The sequence below is a fragment of the Pollachius pollachius genome (genome assembly GCF_949987615.1).
Source record: "Pollachius pollachius genome assembly, chromosome: 7".
NCBI classification, from domain to species: domain Eukaryota; kingdom Metazoa; phylum Chordata; class Actinopteri; order Gadiformes; family Gadidae; genus Pollachius; species Pollachius pollachius.
The window spans coordinates 18,782,572-18,807,651 of NC_136940.1; the positions used below are offsets into that span (position 1 = coordinate 18,782,572).

At 42.6% G+C, this 25,080-nt stretch overlaps 1 protein-coding gene across 1 annotated transcript in view; it reads left to right on the top strand.

The window, feature by feature from the left end:
- Positions 1-25,080, top strand: part of mcf2l2 (MCF.2 cell line derived transforming sequence-like 2) — a gene marked incomplete at its 5' end in the record, with an annotated part of 81,278 nt that overhangs the window by 11,639 nt on the left and 44,559 nt on the right. The window contains 14 exons of the mRNA XM_079739856.1: positions 11,231-11,314; positions 13,835-13,949; positions 14,182-14,272; positions 14,827-14,940; positions 15,505-15,621; positions 15,940-16,089; positions 16,480-16,604; positions 17,154-17,268; positions 18,791-18,910; positions 19,384-19,575; positions 19,989-20,180; positions 20,463-20,649; positions 21,475-21,578; positions 21,716-21,804. Of these exons, the coding sequence (XP_079595982.1) occupies positions 11,231-11,314; positions 13,835-13,949; positions 14,182-14,272; positions 14,827-14,940; positions 15,505-15,621; positions 15,940-16,089; positions 16,480-16,604; positions 17,154-17,268; positions 18,791-18,910; positions 19,384-19,575; positions 19,989-20,180; positions 20,463-20,649; positions 21,475-21,578; positions 21,716-21,804 (1,795 nt within the window). The remainder of the gene's footprint in view (positions 1-11,230; positions 11,315-13,834; positions 13,950-14,181; positions 14,273-14,826; positions 14,941-15,504; positions 15,622-15,939; positions 16,090-16,479; positions 16,605-17,153; positions 17,269-18,790; positions 18,911-19,383; positions 19,576-19,988; positions 20,181-20,462; positions 20,650-21,474; positions 21,579-21,715; positions 21,805-25,080) is intronic.

Sequence of the window (25,080 nt, forward strand, 5' to 3'; positions counted from 1 at the left end):
GGGGTTTAGCCAACAGGTTGCCAGATACACCACTCCCCTCACTCCTCCCTGCTGTCTGCCACAATGTATACAGGTTGAGGATCTGTAAAAGACAATCAAGCGTACGGGTACAATTTAACTGGTAAAATCTCTTGTTATCAGTTAATGGTCCGTTATTTCAAATGGTTCCCATACAGAGAGTAACTAAAAATACGGGTGGTCATGTAATATAGACGAGCTGTACTGGATGAGTCACTTGTCTGAGTCAGGTTTGTGTTTGTGTGTGTGTGTGTGTGTGTGTGTGTGTGTGTGTGTGTGTGTGTGTGTGTGTAGGGATGTGTGGGGATAATCGGATGTCTCTAATAGGCTTGGTGTCTGGCAGGTACAAAGATTAGGACGGCTATGAGAGAGAGAGAGACAGAGGGACACAGAGAGAGAGATAGAAAGAGAGTGTGTGGTGGGAGTACAGGAGGGCTGTGGAGTTGAGAGGCACCTTGCTAGTTCTCAGTGGGGATGCATGCGGTAACCGCAGTAGAAATGCTGCAGGGGGAAATGCTAGTTTATTGAATTTTTGTTTATCTGCGTGTGTGTATGTGTGTGTTGTTAAGGGCACGACCGCAGCAGAGAAAAATGGACGTCAGCGAGATGGATGCACTCTGAAAGATCAGTAGACTATTTATCCATCTGCTGTCTTTCCATCTTTTGTGTCCGTGTTTCAATCTGCCTGTCTGTCAGTCTGTCTGTCAAATGGAGAGATAGATATGCGAAGAACTAGATAGAGAGAGATAGCTGTAAAGTGTAGAGGAGAATAAGGTGAAGATGGATTATCACGGAGTGCTGCTCCACCGGAGTGTGCCGTCCCGGTGTTCCTACTGTGGACAGCTGGCGTGCGCCTACACCACCGTGCACATCTCCACCGCTGAGATGGAGTCCTACTCCTGGTTTCTGAGGGCGTGTTGTGAGTCTGCCACCACCACCGTCACCACCACCACCACCACCACCACTACCACCACCACGACCAGCATACAGAGGAGTACGCTCTCAACACCTCCAGCTTATTATTTTGGCCTTTATGTAGGCAGGGCATCTTACTTACTAACTATTACAAGGGTATTGTAGCATGGTGATTCTGCTTCCAGGGCATTTATACATAGCATGTAGCGTAGCGTGAGCCTAACATCCAGAAGCTTTGACTTTGTTTTGGTTTTTTCCCATTATCCTGGTAATCCTTCACTGTGACAAGTGAAAACAGAGTGTTGCCCACAGGGGGGGCTTCGGCTTCCTGTACGCCACCAACATTGACTATACCCCCTCTCCTCCTCCTCCCCCAAAGGTTATGGTTAAGGTCAAGAAAAATAAATAGACACACACATACACACCACTTTTGGACACCCATGGCCTCTATCGCTATCTTTAATTATTTTTACGGGAAAGATATTGTTTAATTTATATTTACATTTAGGGGATTTGGCTGACGTTTTAATCCAAAGTGACTTCATTCACACATTCACACAAGGACGGCGGAGTCAACCACACAGGGCGACAGCCAGCTCGTCAGGAGCAGTCAGGGTAAGGCGTCTTGCTCATGGACACCACGACACCAGCTAGGAGGAGCCGTGTGTATGTCTGCGTGTGTGTGTGTGTGTGTGTATTGACCCATGCACCCACCATACTAATATCTAACTCCCTCACAACTTTGCTGAAACCTTTGGTTGAGTTGAAGAAGGCTGCGATTAGTAGAGCAGTGTTTTGTAATGACTACCACATACGGAATGTATGGGTATATGCTCCATAATCATTGCAAAGGCTTGACGCTGTATCTGTCCATGTTTGTGTGTGTCAGAGAGAGAGAGAGAGGGAGAGAGAGAGAGAGAGAGAGAGAGATAGAGAACGACAGAGAGAGAGAGCAAGAGAGAGAGAGAGAGAGAAAGAGAACGACAGAGAGAGAGAGAGAGAGAGAGAGAGAGCGCTCAAGTCCTGTTATCAGTGCCGTTACACATCCTCTGATTGTCCTCTAGCACTGACGCCTTCTTCCGTCCGTCCCCACTTCCCACTCCCCCCCCTCTGGACTGTGAAGAACCATCAAGACCCAAAATAACACCAGCTGTTTATGATGTTGTTGTTGTTGTTGTTTTTGTTGCTACTGTGTGTGTGTCTGTCTGTTCTGCATACCGTATTGAGGTGTCATTACCCGTTTATGCATTTAGGATTAGAGGTACAGTGTGTACAATTTTGTGGCATCTAGCAGAGGGACTTGGCAGAAATGGAATATAATGTTCTTAAGTATGTTTAAATGAGCGTATAATCCCATGACAATAAGGTCCTCTTCCAAGGAGCCCGTCGTGTTTCACCGCCATGTTTCTACACTAGAAAAAACTGATTTAATATTAAATCATTACCAATATCTTCATTGTAAGCTATGATATTTTGACAGAGGAAAAAACAAAATAATTTTAAATCTATCAAGGAACCTCTTCACTTGACACTTGGCTACTTGAAGCTGTCCTAGATGATGAAATTCTTCCATAATAACAACTGACCTTAAAGACCAGTACAGGCCACTGGAGATTCTCTGTAATCGTTGGAATGGGAGAAGTGAGGGAAGAATTCAGTTGGTTGCAATCAGCAACCAAATAAATGCTCACATAGACCAATCTTCAGCTATTTTGCCCTTTGACTTTGAATCAGCTTCAGGATGAGCTCAAAGTGACAGAAGTGCTTCTCTTTAATGTTTTGAAATCATTCATTAATGACCTAGATTTCGTCTCAATATCCTGTAAATCACTTTAGAACAGACTGGGGAAGCTCTTTTAATCTGATTGTTGTAATCTCCCAAAAATGTGTCCTACACTGTGATGTGTATTGCTTATAGTGCTGTTTTATCTCGGACAGGACACTTTTGCTAAATTGATTTCAAATCTCAAATGTCTCTTCTGGTGAAATATAAGTAAAACAAATACAAAGGCTACAGTGGCGACTCTACTTAAATATTTTGTCAGAAAAGCTCCATGAACACAATAGTCCAAACAAAAGAAACTGCTAAACCTGTATAAACACAACGTCCTTTTCTGCATTCGACGTCAGACTCTTTACTAAGGACCCAGCCTCAGTGCAAGAGAGATCCAATCCAATTCAAACTGTTTTCATATTGCCTCTTTATATCATGCTTATCTCTCGCAGCTGTGTCTGCTCCTCCAACAAGGCCCACCTGGCCCACCATCTACAGCCGATTCGTTGGCCACGCCCCCCTGGCCACATGGCCATACATTAGATAAAGATGCACATAGAGAGATACTAGCAATCTGATACACAAATAGTACACAACCTTTTAGTAATTTCTCAAAGATTTTGTTCTTTGAACATAATTTTGCACAATAGCAATGCTGCAAATGCAGTATGTTTTTCACAATCAATATCTTCAATAGAGATGTGTGGGCTGTTTGTGTGTGTGTTTGTGTGTGTGTGTGTGTGTGTGTGTGTGTGTCTGTCTGAGTGTATATATATGTGTGTGTGTCTGAGTGTGTGTGTGTTTGTGTGTGCATGTGTGTGTGCTTGCTTGCGCGTGAGTTTGTGTGTGACTCACTGCGGCTTTCAGGGACAGAGATCCCTGCAAGCGCTGGTCATGAGATTATCAGTGCTTGTAGTCTTTGGTGTATATCGGTCACATGCTGCACCACACAAACAACAGCATAGCCGTTGGACGCACTGACTGCCTTTTTCTCTCCTCCCTTTCTGCTTTGTTGAATTGACTTCCAAACTTCCGTTCCATTATCAACAGACTTGTATTATAGTTGCTGCAATATAAGATCTGTATATTGTTTAGTTTTTTTTTTCTTTCTAATTCTGTTTCTAATTCGGTTATTCATTTAACCACAGCCAACTACAACTACTACAACTACTACTCACTTATTAAGTTAACTGAATTTTGAGAATTTGTTTTGTCTGGCTTTGAAAAGAATGTTTGTCGAAGTTCTAAAAGAACTGCTAAAAGAATATTTTCTCTGAAAAGTGTATATTTTTATAGTTCTAATGCATTCATTGGGTCTACACTTGAGGTAAATATTCATAGTTTTCTTTTATCGCCGACACATATATTGGTAGATGTTATTTTCTTTACCTTGTAAAGAAAATAACATCTACCAATACATGTGTCTGTGATAAAAGAAAACTATAAATATGTCTACTTTTATACCACAACATTTAACACATGAAACTCTCTGAGCTCTTATTCTGGAGTTAAAGCTTTTACATTTGTTTTAAACCCTAATGGTCCTTTCAGCTACGATACACTTTTCTTTAGCTGAAGCTTGTAAATTGCTTCCACAGAGCATAATCACCAACGATGATTGTCTGTGAGGTTGAGGTTTCTATAAGTGGGTTTAGGTTTGCACGTGATTAGAGATCATGGAAAAGGAGAGAAGACACCAGAATAGAACAGAGAGGCAATAAAATAGACATTAATAGGGGAATGTGAGAGAGAGGACCTTAATGAAAGAACCGCTTTGTTCATTCAGAGAGGAGAGCCATGTTGTCCATGCCCGAATAATGTTCTACGGTAAATGATTGGAGTCATATAACATACTAAAGTTCTCTCTTTCTTCAAGGAAGTGAGTCTTTGATCCTATGACAAAATGATGAAACTGGTTTAACATTTTATTGAGATTGGTGTGTGTACTACTACATTTATAATATTTCTTTGCCCACACACAAACACAGTTACACACACACACACACACACACACACACACACACACACACGCACATAAAGAAACACACACAGACACACACACACAAACACAGTTACGCATACACACACACACACACACACACACACACACACACAAACAAACACACACACACACACACACACACACGCATACACACATTTAGTGTGCTAGTATTGCTAGACAATTCACATTAGTATTTATATTGTATTTGTTAGCTTTTTCTAGGCACCCAGAGGGATTGAGATGGCAACAATACTGGGAATTACTGCGCATTATTGTTTCTAAAATATCCCGGCACATTGAATGTTTTGTTGATTCTTTGTTCTATGTCCATTGTTCAAAACATCACATCCCTGAAATAATCTTTCACTCAAAGTCCTTGTTTTGGAGGAACATGGAGCAGTCTGTCTACCTGTCCCCCCCCCCCCCCCCCCCCCCACACACACACACACATACGCACACACACACACACACTCACATTGTTTGAAATACAATAACTGTAGAGCTGTCAGCTGTGTTTTGGGACCGATTTCCTACCTTTGCATAAACAGTACTGTATTCCCAGCCAGGGGTTAGTGTGTGTGTCCGTGTTTGTGTGTGTGTCCGTGTGTGTGTGTATGTGTGTGTGTGTGTGTGTGTGTGTGTGTGTGTGTGTGTGTGTGTGTGTGTGTGTGTGTGTGTGTGTGAGTGCGAGTGTGTGTTTATTCTATCAATGTGTGCATTTTGGGATGCCTCTATTGTACACTTGTCACTTGCATGCCTCTGTTATGGGTGTGCTTGCATTTATTTTCTAGATCCGCTTCTAGATCTAGATCTGTCCACACAGCCAGTATAATGAAAGGATGAAAGGGTTGGTGACCCACAGGTTCATTGGACCCAAGTGGCCCAAAAATCAAAGCGGAGAGAAGAGAGAGAGAGAGAGAGAGAGCGAGAGAGAGAGAGAGAGAAAGAGAGAGAGAGAGAGAAGCTGGGAAGAAGATGAGTAAAAGGGAGAATGTAAAAAGAAAATCTAGATCTGCTTTCTATAAACACTACTAGGGAGAAGAGGAACAAAGTCATTTAATAACATTAGCACAACAAAAACAACAACAATTAACAAACAATGCCAATGTAAACATACACTCCTTGGTTTGCTGTGTAGCCAACTCTGCAGGAGATAATTGACATATTATCATTTTACTTAACTATACATGCAAAAACATGCACACATACAGGCATACACATACATCACATGCTCACACACACAAACACACACAGTAGATAATTTCCCTCCCTCCTACTATCTCCTGATAGGCTGCATGAGCAGAGTGCAACAATGTTATGTTTCACCCAAGCTGGAACTGGAAAATCTGACCAAAGTCATACACTCAGTTCCAAAAAAACACACACACACACACACACACACACACACACACACACACACACACACACACACACACACACACACACACACACACACAGGCAGACAACCACATGACATACAATTTACCGTCAGCTCGACCAACGCTTTAGTTGGCAAAAAATGAAGTGACACTAAGAGAAAGGTAGTGAAAGAGAAAGAATAACGGCAAGAGACCTAAAGAGAGACTGAGAGAGACAGAGAGCGCTAGAGAGAGAGAGAGAGAGAGAGAGAGAGAGAGAGAGAGAGAGAGAGAGAGAGAGAGAGAGAGAGAGAGAGAGAGAGAGAAAGAGAGAGACTGAGAGACCGAGAGCTAGAGAGAGACCGAGGGAGCTAGAGAGGGCAAGCAAGCGAGAGAGAGAGAGAAACAAACACACACAGCCGGCACCGATTTTTTCCCATTAGACGTGCACACAGAGAGCAGGAGTTGAGCATGATGAAGAAGCTGTGGTCCTCACTGCCTGTGGATCTTCCTACGCTGGTTCTGCTCTGGTCTTAGCACCCCAGAGACGTTCTTCACCTCTTGGATTACTGTGTGTGCGTGTGTGTGTGTGTGTGTGTGTGTGTGTGTGTGTGTGTGTGTGTGTGTGTGTGTGTGTGTGTGTGTGTGTGTGTGTGTGTGTGTGTGTGTGTGTGTGTGGTGAAGGTGAAGGAAGGAGTGAGCATCACACGTTACTTCATTTATCCATTGATGCCGAAGATGAGTTAAGATGACGATCCACAATGTCATTGGTAATGTTTTATCTTTATATGATTTATATTTATGAATACACACTTGCACACGCCCACAATCATCCACACACACACAAACACACAGACACGTACACACATGAACATGAAACACATGAATACACATTCTCCTAAACACTAGTATGTATTGAAACTATTGCACTCTGTTATCTAACATATTTGCATTGTCGGAATAACAGAGTGACTGAGTGTAATGAAACTACCATGTACAAGTAGAACATATGACAAAGCCATTCTCTGTTCCCCACTGGTACAAATCCAGGACTTTGTACACCCACAGACAGAAACACACACACACAGACACACATGAACACACACACAGACTCAGAGGCATATGCCATCGCACAGGCTTCTGACTTGCAGTCTTGTTTCCATTTCACTCGCCTTCCATTACAGTTTTTGCGTGATTTAGTCACTCAAGTATTTCCTCTGTAAATTGGCCACATGGAGAGAGCTGCAGCTTTGGTCAGAGTGAAAAAGAGGAGGCTGGTGAAATAGGAAATAAGAAATGCCTTGCACTGTCACCCCTGTCTGGAATGACTCCTTCCAAATACGTCACGTGTAAACCTGGCTTTTCTTGTCTGTCTTGACTGTATCGGTGTATTGCACTCTAAGGGGCTAGCTAGCCTTAGTTGAGTGTACTGGAGTGTCTGTTGTTGTTCTTGCTAAGAGCAACGTAGAGAGCATCTGGAAAATGACTCTGCAGGCTACCTACCCCCCCCCCCCCCCCACTCCCAACAGTTTGGCCGACAGCAGTTTATGCATATATGTTTTTTGACACAGCAGGCGTGTGGTTTAAGTTTGTGTGTGAGTGTGTCTGTGTGTCCGTTTGCGTTTGTACAGCAGACAGCTTACCATTTTATGTTACAATGGCAACAACAATTGAAGCTTAGGCCATTTACACAGCTCAGCACAGGGAGTAAAAGCTTTGTTGATCTTCGTAAAATACTCTAGACTAAACTCATGCATGTCTGGTTAATAATCATTTTTTCAATCGCCCTTTCTTATTGTCTGTAGGGATTTCACAAGTGACATGGCACTAACTTGAGCATATCTGCATTTGCAAAACCTGTATTTAATACTGTCCCTTTGTTTGGATTATTTGAGTTTTGGGCTGTTTTTAGAAAGAGGGGCAAAGCCATTGTGTCACCTGTTCTATCATTGGTCGATTTATTTGGTATTTGGTTACTTCTGATAACCAAAACCATGTGTTTTTGTTATGGCTATTCAGCATCGATTGGAATCTAAGATAATACATGTTTTTATTTCATGTATAGAAACCTAGGGTTAGGGTTAAGATATGAATGTTTTAGCATAAAGACATCAGAAAATAAGATGGCCCATCCACGTCATTCCAACATACCACGTTGGCAGCGGCGTCTTCTAATTGCCATCATCCGTGTCTAAAAGTAACTTCCCGAGTCAAGGGTGTCCATCCCTCCTCTTCCCGCTGATGACCTTGGAATGCGGACGTGCCGTCGGTAAGGAGTGAACGTGCAGCGTACACTTAAAAGTCTTTAGAAAATATAACAAAGATTACGACCTACCGTACCACTGAAACGTATACAGCACATCCTGTCTGAGTGTCATTTTCAATGCGTTTGATGTCCCAACAACAATAGGCAGAAACATCCTCTTCACGCCAGTAGCCTCCTGTTGCATCACTGTGTAGACTATATTCCTGGATAGACTCACAAAAGTCATGCAGGATTATATTGTATTATTCTGCCTACTTCTATAGATATAGAACTACAGGTGGTTTATTTTTCCCATGACTTTTTGTCGTATCGAACGGCTGAAAAATTTGGTTTGCAGATTATGCATGTAACCTTTGTGTGGGTATTGATGTGTGTGTGTGTGTGTGTGTGTATGTGTATGTGTATGTGTGTGCGTGCGTGCGTGCGTGTGCGCGCGTGCGTGCGTATGTGTGTGCGTGTGTTTGTGTGTGTGTGAGTGTGTGTGTGTGTGCTAATGTAAGCAAGTGTTTTGTTAAGCCATGACTTATGGATATATTCCAGTCATGGATCGACTAGTTTGACGGATACAGGGCGATTGTAGAAGCTTCAGTGATCATTGTTTTAAAGGAGGGTTATGTATAAGGTCTTCTAGATACTGTCTTTAATGGCCGCTGTTGTATTTTTTCTGTCCCCTCTGTTCCCTCTTTGCCTCTCACACTTACGCTCTTCTTCTCCCCTTGCTTATACCTTGTTTTTGTGGTAACACTTTCCAATTAATTAACTATTAAGTAACATTAGTTAATCCAGTAATAAGCATTAACTGAGTTGCTGAACTTAATTAAGACCTAATTACTAGACCTAATGGTCTGGGGGGGTGGTACATTACCTGCCCCAACTAATGTATTTAATAAAAACTAACGCACTACTAAGGATTGGAGAAGGCAGAGTAACATTAACTAACAAGAAGTGAGCCAGAATACCAAAAAATAACACTAGCCCACTAGCCCTACCCCTAACCCCTATGCTTGTACTATATAATCATGCTTATAACTTCATTAACCAATGTTAAATTGATGGTCCTGCCCCCTTCTTCTTGTTACTTAAGGGAGTAAAAATGTGTGGTCGGTTCTTCTAATGTATTCATGGTATGTACTCCGTCGGTTCCTTCATGTGCCGCCACAGAGAGAGGTTGTGTTCCTTGAAAACTAGTCAGTGCCTCAGGGTTTAGGATGACCATGTGATTAATAGAGGAGGGTAGGGTCGTAACACACACACGCAGATGCAAACATACACACACACGCATACGTACACACACACACACACGTGTGTGTGTGTGTGTGTATCAGGCACACACTTATGTGCCTGATATTAAATCCTGAATGGAATTTTTAAGAAGGTTGTTTTTTAAGCAGAGGAATAAAGAAAAGAAAAGAACAAACACATCTCAAGGAACCCCTACCTGGGTTCCTTGAGATGGCGCCGCATGTTACTGGCTAGCTTTCTTCCACATGTGCACTGGTGTTCTTTAGTTCTCAGATTGCTTTCTATACAAATGTTCAATCAAATAAATGAATAAATGCTATGAATAAATGCTATGTGTATGTAGCCACCACTTTTTAAATAGTGGAGCATCTGTCCTGGTTACATATTTCACTAGCTCAGTTATGTAGTCCTGGTAAAAAATAATGAAAAAGTCAACCTTTACCAAAACCACATGGAAACGCGTGTTTTTGATGGTAGATCATAGCTTATTACTGTAACTATATAAAGTGGATTGTGACTCACCACACAAAAGTTCATCATACTCCCATGAACACTGAAGAATGCCTGGGTTCACCATATGGCAGGTGACTATATTGCCTTATATGGCAGGTATTGACTTGCTCCCTATCTAGGAGCAGCAAAGAGTCATGTAGCAACGTATCTGCTACTGTACTATAAAGCCTACATCCAAAAATTATGGTCTCACATTTGCCAGGTGCAAATATCCAGCACTAACTCACCTTCATTAAGCCCTGTTGCTACGGCTGCACTTTTATGAATTTATAAAGCCCGAGTCAAACCTCAGCTATCGGATGTAGAAGTATCTGGTTTCACTGCTTTTATTATATCTTCCCAATAAATGTTACAATGAAGCACATTTATCAGTGCCATATATATCAGTAGTTGTCCTGATGGAAATGTAAACAGTATCTGTTGAACAAAACGTTTTATCGGGCCTACTGAATCAGTTGTGTTGTTTGGATGCTATGGTTCTCTGTTCACTGTGAGAAATGATTATGAAGATTAAGTTACTGTCTCCCAGCAGCCAGAGTTGGTCAACTCTGCTTATCAATATCCATTATGTACGTCATTGCACTGTCCTGTTGTGAGCTTTTGAATCCCATTGGATATGTGATACTTTGATAGAGACTGATACAAATGAGTTATACTAGTTTTTGCCCTATTACTTTTTTTTCTTTGCGAGTACAGACCACTCTTTCAACATTGTGTATTGATGAGGAGGATGTCATGAACTTCAAGGACAATGCCAATCCGGTTGGTCCAACCATCGTATTCGTCTCTTCTGGCTTCAGTGATATTTCCATTACCAATTCACTATACTAAATGCCCAACGAAATCAGTACATGGAAGTAGTTTTGCCAAATGATATTGGTAATGGATGTTCAATGAAGCCATGGGAGACAGTGACGATGGTTTGATTACCCAGACTGGTATGGTCCTTTAAGTTTTGCTAACCCTGCTAATTGTATTGTGGTAAATCACAGCAGTAGCAAGACAATCATCGATCCCATCTGTGTTTGTGGAGCTTGGCCTCTGTGTGCGTGGGCTTACAAGCGCTTTGAGCATATGTTAGCATGGTGTTAACCTCTCTCTCTCTTTCTCTCTCTCTCTCTCTCTCTCTCTCTCTCTCTCAGATGAGATCATGCAGCAGGAGATCAGGCCCCTGCTGGCTATGGACATCATCGAGCAGCTGCATCGCCAGTTTGCCATGCTGTCAGGTACATGACAATCACTAGAGGCGGATGGTTCCTCTCTCTCTGAGTGCACCACTCGTAGGACTCTCTGTCTATATTTAGGTCAGATGTCACACTTGAGGTTTCATTGCCCGGTACTGTTGATTTCGTGGCCAGGCAGATAGTCTTGGCTCTCCAGGATTCATGGGGATTGCATCTCTGCTGTTACGGAAACACTCAAGCCCATTTTTTTCCTGCTTATTCCATTCAACCCACTCTGATAAGTGCTACTGATAAGAGATTGTGCCACACTTTGTTGACATCTTGTGTTGTGAGCTGTAAGGTGTTCTGTGCCATCTCACAGAAAATGTACACAATTTATGATTACAATTCCTAGCATCCCTCATAAAAAAGGTAGATAAATTCTTAAATACATCAACAGTCATCGTCAACATTGTGGTGCATTGTGGGCCATATTGTTTTCCATCAGTCTGGATGAAGTGCACAAAGCATTGGTCTATTACTAAGCTCATACTTGGGCACTTACCCTGAGGTGCATGACAGTCCACTTTAGTGGCCAATCGGTAAAAAGGGGTTAACAATAACCTGATATAATATAACACAGTTATTATATTACACTTAAATATGTAAGGGATGATCACCTCTAGGCAGGGCAATAAACAGTTTGATATGCCCGGCTTATGGACGGCTTACCGCCCGAGACGAGGTCGAGGGCGGTAACCTTCCACGAGCCGGGCATATCAAACTGTTTATTGCCCTGCCTAGAGGTGATTATCCCGTTTATTCTACTTCTTGCTTGCCAACATAATAAAACAAATCAAAGACTTTAATAGTTATGCTTTTTCTTATTCATATTGCATGCTTATTAAATGTATACTCTTTTGGAGTTCATCTCCCTCAAAAAGAAGTCCCCTTTAATTAAGACGATCAAGCAAAATGGTAAACAGTGAAATGAAACGGGTAACCTGGGCCTTGTCTTTTGCTTTTGTCATTCCGTCGTCCTCCTCACTCTTTAACCAGTCCTCAGATGTCTTCCCTACTCCAAATACATAAAAATTGACAATGAATCGTCCATTTTTAAAAACGCTGCAATGGTTAGAACTACAGTGAATAACGGCAGCTCAGCTGTAGCTAATTAGTTTCTATAGCAACCACACAAGGCTGCATCTGATCACTAGTTTAATAACGTAGTTGCTATATTGTATCTCGCTTACGAATTATGTATCGACTGACCCTCCAATAGATTTCAGACACATTTTAGAAACTTTTATTCTACATTGGACCTCATGTTTGAATTTCTGTGATAGAAAAAAATACAAGGCGAATTGATCTACTATTTGATGACGCTGTGCTCAGTCAGCAAGAAGTACAACCGACAAGTCAGCCAGCAACCTGCCAGGTTAATGCCCTCCTCCCAGCCAATCAGAATCAGGCATTCTTAAACAAAGTAGAATAAAATATAATAAGCTCTGATTGTTAACTAGGTTAGTGTAGTCAGGGCAGCAGGGGTCCAAGAGGAAGTGTATCACAGTTTAGGAATACTCCCAACTCCAGTAAACCCCGTGGTTCACAAGAAAAGCAAGAAAAAAAACAAGAAATCAGCAAAGCTCTTTCCGGAGTGGAGATACGTGTGTGTGAGTTTGCATTGTGTCGGTGTCCAAGACACACAGACCGGGAAAGAGCGCCTGATGACATTCTGGTGTATTTGGTGTCTTGTTATCGGATTCAACCTCCGGAATAGCTTCACTTTGTGTGGGTGTTTTAGGACGGTAGTCTTTAATGTCCTCCTTTGCATCTGGACTGCCACATGGCAAAAGCCGAGTCTGTTGACCTTACATGGCCCTTGTGAATACAGTGAGCATTTATGTGTGTGTTTGTGTTCTCATGCATTCACGTGCAGGAAGACCTGACCATAATCAAAGCGCCAATCCGAAACAGACCTTTAAGAGTGTATTCTGAAATTTTCTTTGTGTGAAAATGAGTGGTATACTGTATCAGTGGTGGGCGGTGATGAAGGGGGTCATTGTCATCTTAGTATTATTTTAGTTTGACAGTTCCACAGGGAACTTGGGCTGAAGGTCCTCCCATTTCTAGTTTCAAATGTTTGTCTGTCTACCTTGCAGGAATGCAGATAGGCTTTAGGTGTGAATTAAACAATAGACCAATGATAACAAACATTTGAAAGAGATTGATACTATAAATAATGTAGTTTCACAATTTCAAGGATATTGTCTGACATAAGTAGAAATAAACGTTTTTTGTATTTAAATATTGATGCTTCAATCCCTTGCCACTTTTGACAAATGTCTTTTTATCAATGTATTTCAATGGAAGACTTTATCCTTTCACAAACCTCTGAAAAGCCTAAATGAATAAGCTCAATACTGCCATCTAGTGAGTACTGTATGCAAACAGCATGGATAAGAAAACGGAATCATACATTAGTAAACCTCATCTCTATGGGTGTGATGTCTGTCTTCAATATTTTTCCCTGGGATGTTTTGTTAAAAAAACATATGTAATGCTTCATATGTATTTTTGTAGGAGGGCGGGGCAAAGATGGTGCCCCCATTATCACGTTCCCAGAGTACACCGATTTTACCGATCTGCCTGATGAGGACTTCCTAAATGTGGTCACCTATCTGACAAGCATTCCCAGGTAAGATATCATCTCAAACCGAAATGTATCAAGTGCATGAACAAAAACGCCAACATAGATCCATCAGTTCATCATCGATCCATCCATCCATCTCCTGTATTTGAATGTTCTTATTGGCTTTGCCTCACGTCATCCATTAAAAAGGGCGTCTGTCTGTCTGTCTCTCTCTATAAGTCAGTACTGCAAACATGGGTTGGGGTAATTGTCCTCGGTTTCTCCTCTCTGTCTGCAGCCTGGACGCCGCCAGCATCGGCTTCGTGATCATCATTGACAGAAGGAAGGACAAGTGGACGTCTGTCAAGGCCTCCCTCACAAGGATAGCTGTAAGCATCGTTCTGCTACCACACACACACACGCACACACGCACGCACGCACGCACACACACACACACACACACACACACACACACACACACATTCACATACAACCACACACACACACACAAACACACACACACACACACACACACACATACAACAACACACAACTCAACACATGCACACACACACACACCCACACACACACACACACACACACACACACACACACACACACACTAACACACACATTTCAGCTTTATACATTTCCATATTCAATATTCATTCAATATGAATGATACTTCTGACACTAGGATGGTAGACCAAATGGAAGGATGGAAGAATGAATGGATGGAAGAATCAATTGATGGATAAATTGATAAATACTGTGGCTAGAAAGATGAATACACAAGTGAATGGAGGCTTGACTGAATAGATAGATGGATAGGTAGATGGATGGATGAATAAATGGATGGATGGATGGATGGATGGATGGATGGATGGATGGACAGCTTAGGATACGTGGTTGTAATCGACGTGCCGGCCTGTGTATTACAAAGGGAGCGTTTCCTGGGAATCTCCAGCTTGTGCTGGTGTTGAGGCCGTCCAGGTTCTTGCAGAGAACCATAGCCGACATTGGCATCAAGATGCACAGGGACGACTTTAAAATGAAGGTACCGGTAAGCATGTTTTGCTGCCAATCATGTATTAAAAACGAAATTAAATGAATTGCATGTATACCACCTTTCTTCGTTCTTCCTCTCGCAAAACCCATTCCCAACTTAATGACTTGTTAAGTTTTAATAATCAGCCACACAGAGTACGCCTTTGGGGTGGCATTTGCTAAAATATTTGAAACAAATAAATGACGATACCAATGAGCTGACATTTATAGCATCTGCTGTCTATCTTTCTGGAAAATAAGCCAAATCTATAAATTTGGGACAAAGGCTTATTTGTCAAAAAAATAACGATTGTGTGGTAACGCTATATCTATTTCATATAATGCGTTTGTATGCTTTACCTTTGAGATTAATCATATATGTTATTTTTTATAGGCCGTTCTTAACTAAATACCAATGTTTTGACAATTATTGACAGATTGCTTGATGAGCTTCTATGCGTTTGTTTGTGTGCGCGTGTCCATGTGTGTGTGTGTATGTGTGTGTGTGCGTGTGTGCGTGCGTGCGTGCGTGCTTGTGTTCGTGTGTGTGTGTGTGTGTGTGTGTGAATTGCAGATCGTAATGCTCAACTCGCTGTCAGACCTGCACGGCTATGTGGATAAGTGCCAGCTGACCTGTGAGCTCGGAGGAAGTCTGGACTACTGCCACAGCCAGTGGATCCACCACCGCACAGTGAGTCGGAGATAAGTGCATGTCCACCACAATGCGTCTTTGTTGGGATTCACTGCTATTCCCAACTGAAGGAAAAACACAATTATAGCTCAATTTCTCAGGTCTACTGACTGCAGGCTCACAATGAAACATCAATAATCACTTTTTAAAGGCATTCAGGAAAATCAACACTATCTACAGACACTGAATGTTTAGCATTTTGAAATTGACTGTAAAATGAGTAATGGGCAGGCTTGTGACTGGCAGCCTCATTGAAACATCCTTTCCGGTTCATAAGAGACAGGATTTAAATTGACCTCCGACCCCAACCTGACGCAGGCTATCGAGAACTTTGCAGTGACGGTGAAGACCACAGCCAAGATGCTGCAGAAGTTTGGCACGGACCTGGCCGAAACGGAGCTGCCCAATGACGTACCGTGCACCAAGGAACTCCTGACCGCACACACTGAGAAACACACCACGCTCAAGGTGCAAGGCCCCACACACAGACAGACCCGTTCAGGCCCGCCCACAGACACACATATCCAGACATGCACAAACGAAAGCACACACGAAGGCACACACACATGTGCATACAGATACGTACGCGCGTGCACACGCACATGCACATTTTATGCACAAGAAACGATGGTGGTCAGTCAATAGAGAATGTATGTGAAATTATTTGAGTGTCTATCAATGTTTTTGACTAAGTATTGCATGTAACATTGCCTGTGTGTGCAATGTGTGCATATGAATGCATACAGCTACTAGTAGAGACTGGATAACACTTGCATGACCACATGTACATTGTGTGCCTTTTCATGATGCAAGAAATGACATGATAACCCTATGTTTTCTTTCATTCTTTTTGTATAGGATGAATTGAAACTAGCACTAAAGCAGGGAACGACATTACTAGGTTGTATAAAGGAACAGTCGGCCAAATCAGAGAGCCACAAACTCAATCCAGACGAAATAGAGAACCAGACCACCGTAGAAAGGTAAGGGACCCTGAAGGGTGTTTTTCTCCAACGCAAAAAAACCCCACAGATAAACCATTCCACATTGTAAAAGTGCTGTCATGTGTTTTTGCCATTTATACAACCGGCCAGCCTGCAGCACACACAATGTAGACCACTGGATACTCTGAGCCATCTAATGGTTGACTCAGACACACCCAGACTGTGTGTGGATACTAATTATTTGACTTTGATTTTGTTCCTGGGATTAGTTCTAAGGATGCTCCAGTCAGGAGTAATACTGCTTATTATCTGCCATTTATTTGTTCTAAGCCCTGCTGATCCTGCATACTGAAAGCTAAATCTCAATCTAGTATAAATAGAGAGTGGTTTCACGTAAAATATTTGTATATTTTATATTTTTACTCCTTCATGTTGTTTTACCACTGTGTGTTTGTGTGCTTTGTGTGTGTGTGTGTGTGTGTGTGTGTGTGTGTGTGTGTGTGTGTGTGTGTGTGTGTGTGTGTGTGTGTGTGTGCATGTGTGTGTATGTGTATATGTGTGTGTGTATATGTGTATGTATTTTTCTAGGCTGTTAGCCCAGCTGGACGAGACAGAAAATGCCTTCGAGCAGTTCTGGTCAAAACACCATCTGAAACTGGAACAGTGTTTGCAGTTGCGACACTTTGAACAGGACTACAGAGAGGTGAAAGTCTGCATTCATTATTTTAACACTTTGCGTGTGACCCCTCTGCCTTCCCTCTGTCCATAGCCATTACCACCGAAACAAGTGTGTTATTGAAACTAAGTTGAGTTTCCATTCTAACAGAGTTCAACCAAGTACACATTGTGGGCAAGATGATAAAGGAGGCAACAGAACTCGAGAATTGTAATCAAGGTTTCAATGTTTTTCCAGTTCTACCTCATTTTACTTCCTCAGGCTAATGCTGTACTCGTCGCAATACGGGCGTGTGACAGATTTCAGTGCCGTTTGAAACTTGAGTATACATATCGGGTTCCATAGCAGTGCATGACTTAAGGTGATAACAGGAACTAAAAACATAAAATAACCATACAGAGAGCATTGAGGCATTATCCCCTACGCACAAAATGTTAATAAACAATTAAACGGCAGCAAATAAACTCGTCATTGGAAAGAGTTGTAGGGTGACTTGTAGTGTGTGGTCTGAATTATTGAAGAGTTTAGAGAAAAAGGATACACAGAGCAGAGATTCGATTCGGCAATGTCACAGATCTCCTGAGTGTGTTTGGTTAGTCCAACCTGTGTTCATTGATTGCTCAATGCACAACAGATTTGCAGCCTCACCAAAACTCTGGCTGTGTTCCAAATCACATACTTTTTCTTTTTACCAGCTTACTTTTTAGCACGTATTGCAGCTACCTTTACAAATTACATAGTGTGGCACACAGCATGCATACAATTGGGACACACTACAGTTGATGCAACTGATAAGCACACCTGTAGTGCCACCCATCGACTGCGTCGATGTGATGTATCTTCTGCTGCGCAGAGGATTGTTTGGCAGAATAGCCAAAAAAAGATTGATATTTTGACCCATCATTACCTATGACACAAATCGGTTGCCACAAGATGGAGGCATTGTTGATGCATGCTTAGAAGCCGAATGCGATATCTAGTCAGTATATATATCTATGGCTTACATACTGCAGATGTGTACACAAAATCGTGGTATTTTTGCCATACAGCATTTGCCATACTATGTATTGGGACATCTTTTTCTAGCATGCTAAATGGTGTGGTAGTTAGGGTATTGAGCCGCAGGGCCAGAGTATAACCAGTTTGAATCGGGCCAGGTGAGGCTTGTTAAAGACAAACAATAACCACACCTACTCAGTAGTTACCCAGCAAGGGTAAGACTCTAGCCATGACCGCTTAAATAAATATGTGGCAGAGCAGCATTCATTTCCATATAAGTATGGTTCTAGAAGTATTGGAAATAAACACAATCAAATCTCTAAAAAGGCTAATGAAATGAATAAGATAAGTCAATTATAAATATTTTGCCTGTCAGGGTTGGTTAATGCTATAGAACAGTATTGATGGATACTTTTTAACAAAGATATATTATCAGCATGCAATTCTGCATGCAAATCAGCTGACAATGATTTGAGTTCATTGTGGTTAAGAGCAGTTGCAGAAAGTGAACATGTTGCCTCTCCTGCCTTCCTCTTTTTCTTACGTCCAGGTCAAATTATCCTTGGATAGTTTATTGGAAGAGCTTAATGGCCTTACAGATAACGGGGATTGTGTGGCAAGAGTGGAATATCTGCTGAAGGAGCTGAAGTCTTTAGAAGAAAAGGCCAAGGTACACACACACATACACACGAGCACAAGCAGTCGGACAAGCAAGCGTATGCACACACGTGCACACGTGGGCACACATGTGCACACTCCCATTCTTAGCTCAGCAGACCTGCGAGCAAACACACACACACCGAAGAAGCACAGACCCCTCTTTTCTCTTGTGCATGGTAAAATGCAAACATACCCAAATCCCTACCCTGATAGCTGGCAGTACATGCTATTCACAGAGGTTCATGTAAAACACACACACCAAACAAACAACGACACTATTTTCTCTCGGTACATGGGGAAATGAAAACATGCGCTGAAACATAAACAGTTTATCCATTGCGATATGTAAATGTTTATAATTGCCCCCACGCACACACCACACCTGGAATTTGTCCTCTCACCTCCCTACTGAGCCTATCACACCTATCAACCCGGCCCTGTCACTGCCTTGTCACCATGTCCCCGTGTGTCCCCACGATCCAGGCCACGTTAGAGGAGGCCCACCTCCACGCCTCCCACGGCGACCAGCTGATCCAGAGCAACCACTACGCCGTGGACTCCATCAGGCCCAAGTGCGTCGAGCTGCGACGCGTCTGCGATGACTTCAGCAACGAGGCCCGCAAGAAGACGGACGTCTTGTCCAAGTCGCTGCAGATCCACCGGGGCATCGATAAGGTTCGGAGGAGTTACGCTACATCTGAAGCGTTCTTGCATTCCGTTGGGTTTGTGTGTGAGGGGGGGGTCAAACACAACCTCTCCTCCCAGTTGAACTCCTTCATGTTGTCGTGTTGCAGAGCCATGGGGTCATGAACATGTTGTGAGCTTTTGGATGTGAATTATGCATCCACCTACTAACTGCATATATAATTCATCAATTAACAAATATTGGTTGGATATAAAGGACTTACTAAGAATTTTTCATTTATTACATAGAAGCAACTAGAAACTAAAAGGAGGTGAGTATAATTAATAATTAAATAATTAATTGTAATATATTTTAAGGACAATTTAAACTAGATAAAATAAAATAAATAAATAAACTTGCCATATAATTAATCTTCGTCTCTCCCTCCCCCTCACCTGTCCAGGTGAACCAGTGGTGTGAGTCTGGTGTTTTCCTGCTGGCGTCCCAGGCCGTGGACAAGTGTCAGTCACAAGAAGGGGCGGAGTCAGGGCTGGTGGACATCGAGCGCTTCCAGGAGACAGCCAACGAGAAGCAGCTGACGGAGCTCCGGAACATCCACAACCAGTACGAGATGGTGCTCTCAGAAGACATCAAGGTAACAAATGGAAACCTCAGCCACCTGACGTTCAGGAAATGAAGGTCGGGTTACATGCATAACCAACAGCTAACAAATGGTAGAAATTGCCTGGTTGACTGCTTATATGTAAAAATCATTGGATACAGACACACAAAACACACTGAACAGAACAAGACAGCTTGTATATATATGGTTTAAAGAACGGTTTAAAGAATCATAGTGATACGAAACACATGAACCAAAATACCAAAAATTTCCCAACTGCATATATGTATTGACATTCTATCTCACACACCTCAGGTCAGTGTGCTGAAGGCCCTGAAGAGACTGGAGGATGTCCAAGAGATGTTCGAGAAGCGACACGCTAGCCTAAAGAAGCTGTCGGCCAAACAGACCAGGCCTGTGCAGCCCGTGGCCCCGCGGCCTGAGTCTTCCCCTAAGAGACCCCCCCTAAAGAACCAATCCAGGACCCCAGTGGCCCCACAGTGTAAGCTACGTAATCTTCTCATGAGGCCAAGTGGGGCATCTTCTATATTACACTCAAAGGATCTTGCCTTGGTTTGTTGAGACCCCGGGTTACACCCCTTTGGGCTGTGTGGGTGTAAAAATCGGAAATGTGCAGTTGCCGAGCCATTGACATCGATTATTTTCAACATCAGTATTTAGCAGCTCACATAGCTGTGTCTTTGTATTGTCCTACCCGAGTAAGTGCATTATGAGCTGCCCTGGCTCAGAATCATCAGTTAGGGATGTGCTTGTTTGTTGGCTCAATTGGAGAAAAATTCCTAGCCAGGGCAGTTCATTATGCACGTACTTGGGTAGGACAAGATTAAGCTCCAGCTTCGGGTGCTGCTGAACACACAATTCCGGAATGCGTCTACACCGCGAGAGGGGATGGGTTGCATCAATATCATGGGTGATTTAAATCTAGTTGTACAATGTGAACAATTAACCAGCCAAATCCTTAATGGACAACACTTTGTGAATGTATGAAATCAGTGCCACAATCAGCAATTAAAGCAAATGGTTGCTCGAGAGAGGCGGTGGTGTTTCGCAATTTCCATTTTGTTTTTTCATATTTTATTGTCTGGCGTTAATATTATCAGTGTCTGATATAGACTCTGAAAACAAACAAAAGAAGAACTGACAAGAATGAACCTACATATTAGCAATAATGCACAATTCAAAAAAACGTGTTGAATTGTGCATTATTGCACAATAAACAAAACCCAAAATATTAACAGCAATCATACGTCGTTAAAGCTCTTAAAACAAACATTAACTACATTACCCATGTTCCACTCTGTTGTAGCTCTCGCCCGCAGAGTGTCAGACAACACAAACAGCAGCAAGCAGCCAGCAGAGGCAGACCCCAACAAGAAAAAGAACATACGCAAGGCAAAGGGAGGCCTCAAGGTGACCTTTGCCAGATTATCCACACGTACACACATACATCTGCATTTAAATTGGTAACACAATACATCAATGACAAACATCTGCCATATCCATTTGTACCCTGTAATACATTCCCAAATCGTGTGGGTGTGTGTCAGATTGAGGTGATGCATGAAGCAAGCCAGGGGGGTTCCACGCACGTGGCGCCTTCTGCAGAGACCGAAGAGAGCCTCTCCAACAGACGCAGGTAAGTGACCACAAAACAACAGAAACAAAACACAAACCCAGGAACCTGACCCCGGTACATTCAAAGCAGCGAGAGAGAGAGCGAGACGGATGACCACAAGTTGTTGGCCCTGTGGTTTGTTATAAAGGTGTGAGATTCTCAATGTTGATGTGAAAAGCAAAGAGAGAGAGAGAGAGAGAGAGAGAGAGAGAGAGAGAGAGAGAGAGAGAGAGAGAGAGAGAGAGAGAGAGACTGTTTCACAAAGTGAAGGCTGCAGTCTTGCTAGAACACTTCCTTGCTAGTCACATCCTATGGAGATGAGACTAGAGTGCTGCCTAGTGTTTGTAGCATTCAGAGTTTGGAACGACTTGCTAGTGTGGAAGCGCTTCCGCTTCTTAATTATTGCTCCAGTGTTAAATATTTTAATATTTTAATTATTGAAATTGTTACTGGCGGCAGTAGTTTGTTTAAACACCCCCTACTTACATATTAAAACAAATCAATCCAAGGAAAATATAGCCTATCATTACGTTGCAAAACGTTTGAAAGAAATCGCACGGGTTAAATTTTCTGCATTTACATGATTAATCTATAAAAAGCAATATGGCACAGAATATTTCTGAAACATTCAAATTTCAAATAACTTCACTTGTGTAAAGCAATGTGTACTGCTTTCTATACGCAATTTTTAAATATCCCTTGCAGTGTGTGAACGCAAAGGATTGTGGGTATTTTGGCTCATTGAGGATACATCGATGCATCCTTGAAAAATCTCGGAATTCTCAAAAATAAAGGACATGAAAAGGGCACGAATTTCCGAGTGTTCTCAACATTTGAACAGTGCTTGTCGGCGTTCTATGACGTAGCGTCCTTAAAAGAGCAGCCGTTGAGCATGCTTCCTTCACATTGGGAAACAGCCATGACCACCTGTTGTTGGCTGTTTGGTTTGGGTGGTTTCTGAGTTAGGTGGTTTTGGTGCAAACGTAGCACTAGGGAGAGATAGAGGGAAAGAGCGTGAGAGAGAGCTTGAGAGAGAGCATAAGAGCGAGACATGATCATTAGTTGTTGGCCCTGTGGTTTGGCCCGGTTAACAAGGTGTGAGATTCTCAATGTTAATGTGAAAAGCAAACTTGTAGCAATGTATGTGACTGCACGCCCTCTCGGTGGCTGCCAACTCCACCTAGGGGACTTTTGCTGGCCTCCTCCAAACATAAAAGAGGCAGGATGTTGGCATTGCAAATCCAGGCTTATTGTCATTTTGCATATAATGCTACATGGATTTGGTGCTCCATGTTGCCATGAAAGAGATCTCTTTCTCTCAGCGTGTGTGGTGATAACTGGTTTAACCTGTGCAAATTGATTAGTCACTGTGCAACAGATGTGCATTCTCACCCAGCTCCAGAGTCCAATCAGTCTGACTCGGGCCAGGTGAGGCCTCTAAACCAGCCATCATCCACACATTCTCCCACAGACTTGATTTCTTTACCTGCAGGATCATTAAAGATATATCCTAACAATACGAGGTTTGAAATATAACAATGTGTTGCAATTGGACAACATTTTTATGAAATTGGGGTTGACTGTAAACGGCCATAAAGAAAGCCAAGAGAGAGCATTATGTACCAAGGAATACAGGAACAATCCTTTTTAGTCTGACCTCCGAAACCTACTATTCAATGGTGAGAGGGTGAGATTGGGCAAGTATAGAGAGAAAGAGACAGAGTCATTGAAAGTGGTAATTTTTAAATATCCTGTGCAGCGTGTGAACGCAAAGGATTGTGGGTATTTTGGCTCGTTTATGCATCGATGCATCCTTGAAAAATCTCGGAATTCTCAAAAATAAAGGACACGAAAAGGGCGCGAATTTCCGAGTGTTCTCAACATTTGAACAGTGCTTGTCGGCGTTCTATGACGTAGCGTCCTTAAAAGAGCAGCCGTTCAGCATGCTTCCTTCACATTGGGAAACAGCCATGACCACCTGTTTTTGGCTGTTTGGTTTGGGTGGTTTCTGAGTCAGATGGTTTCGGTGCAAAGGTAGCACTAGGGAGAGATAGAGGGAAAGAGCGTGAGAGAGAGCTTGAGAGAATGCATAAAAGCAAGACATGATCATTACTTGTTGGCCCTGTGGTTTGGCCCAGTTATCAAGGTGTGAGATTTTGATGTGAAAAGCAAACTTGTAGCAATGTATGTGACTTCACACCCTCTCGGTGAACTTTTGTTGGCCTCATCCAAACATAAAAGATGCAGGGTGTTGGCATTGCAAATCCAGGCTTATTGTCATTTTACATATAATGCTATATGGATCTGGTGCTCCATGTTGCCATGCAAGAGAACTCTTTCTGGGGGGGTCGGCTTAGCTCAGGAGGTAGAGCAGTTGTCTTGTAACTGAAAGGTTGCTAGTTCGATCCCCAGCTCCTCCTAGCTGAGTGTTGATGTGTCTCTGAGCAAGACACTTAACCCTAACTGGTTAAGTGTCTAGTGGCTGTCGCCTTGCATGGTTGATTATGTATTAACCGATGTAAGTCGCTTTGGATAAAAGCCCTAATTGTAATTCTTTCTCTGAGTGTGTGTGGTGATGACTGGTTTAACCTGTGCAAATTGATTAGTCAATGTGCAACAGATGTGCATTTTCACCCAGCTCCAGAGTCCAATCAGTCTGACTCGGGGCAGGTGAGGCCTCTAAACCAGCCATCATCCACACATTCTCCCACGGACTTGATGTCTTTACCTGTAGGATCATTAAAGATATATCCTAACAATATGAGGTTTGAAATATAACAATATGTTGCAATTGGACAACACTTTTATGAAATTGGGGTTGACTGTAAACGGCCATCAAGAAAGCCGAGAGAGCATTATGTACCAAGGAATACAATCCTTTTTAATCTGACCTCCGAAACCTACTATTCAATGGTGAGAGGGTAAGATTGGGGAAGTATAGAGAGAAAGAGACAGAGTCATTGAAAGTGGTATTATGAAGTCCCAGTGAGATTTTACTAAGCACCTTGGTGGAAGGAATGAACCATAATAAAAAAGGAGTAGGCAGGGGGGTTTCTGAGTCAGATGGTTTTGATGCAAAGAGAGAGAGAGAGAGAGAGAGAGAGAGAGAGAGAGAGAGAGAGAGAGAGAGAGAGAGAGAGAGAGAGAGAGAGAGAGAGAGAGAGAGAGAGAGAGAGAGAGAGAGAGAGAGAGAGAGAGAGAGATGGGCAGACAGCCATACACCAGACAAAGATTGAGCGCTCCCACGTCAAGCGGGGTCCATGGGGGTTGCGGAGAACGAGACGGAGAGAGAAACCG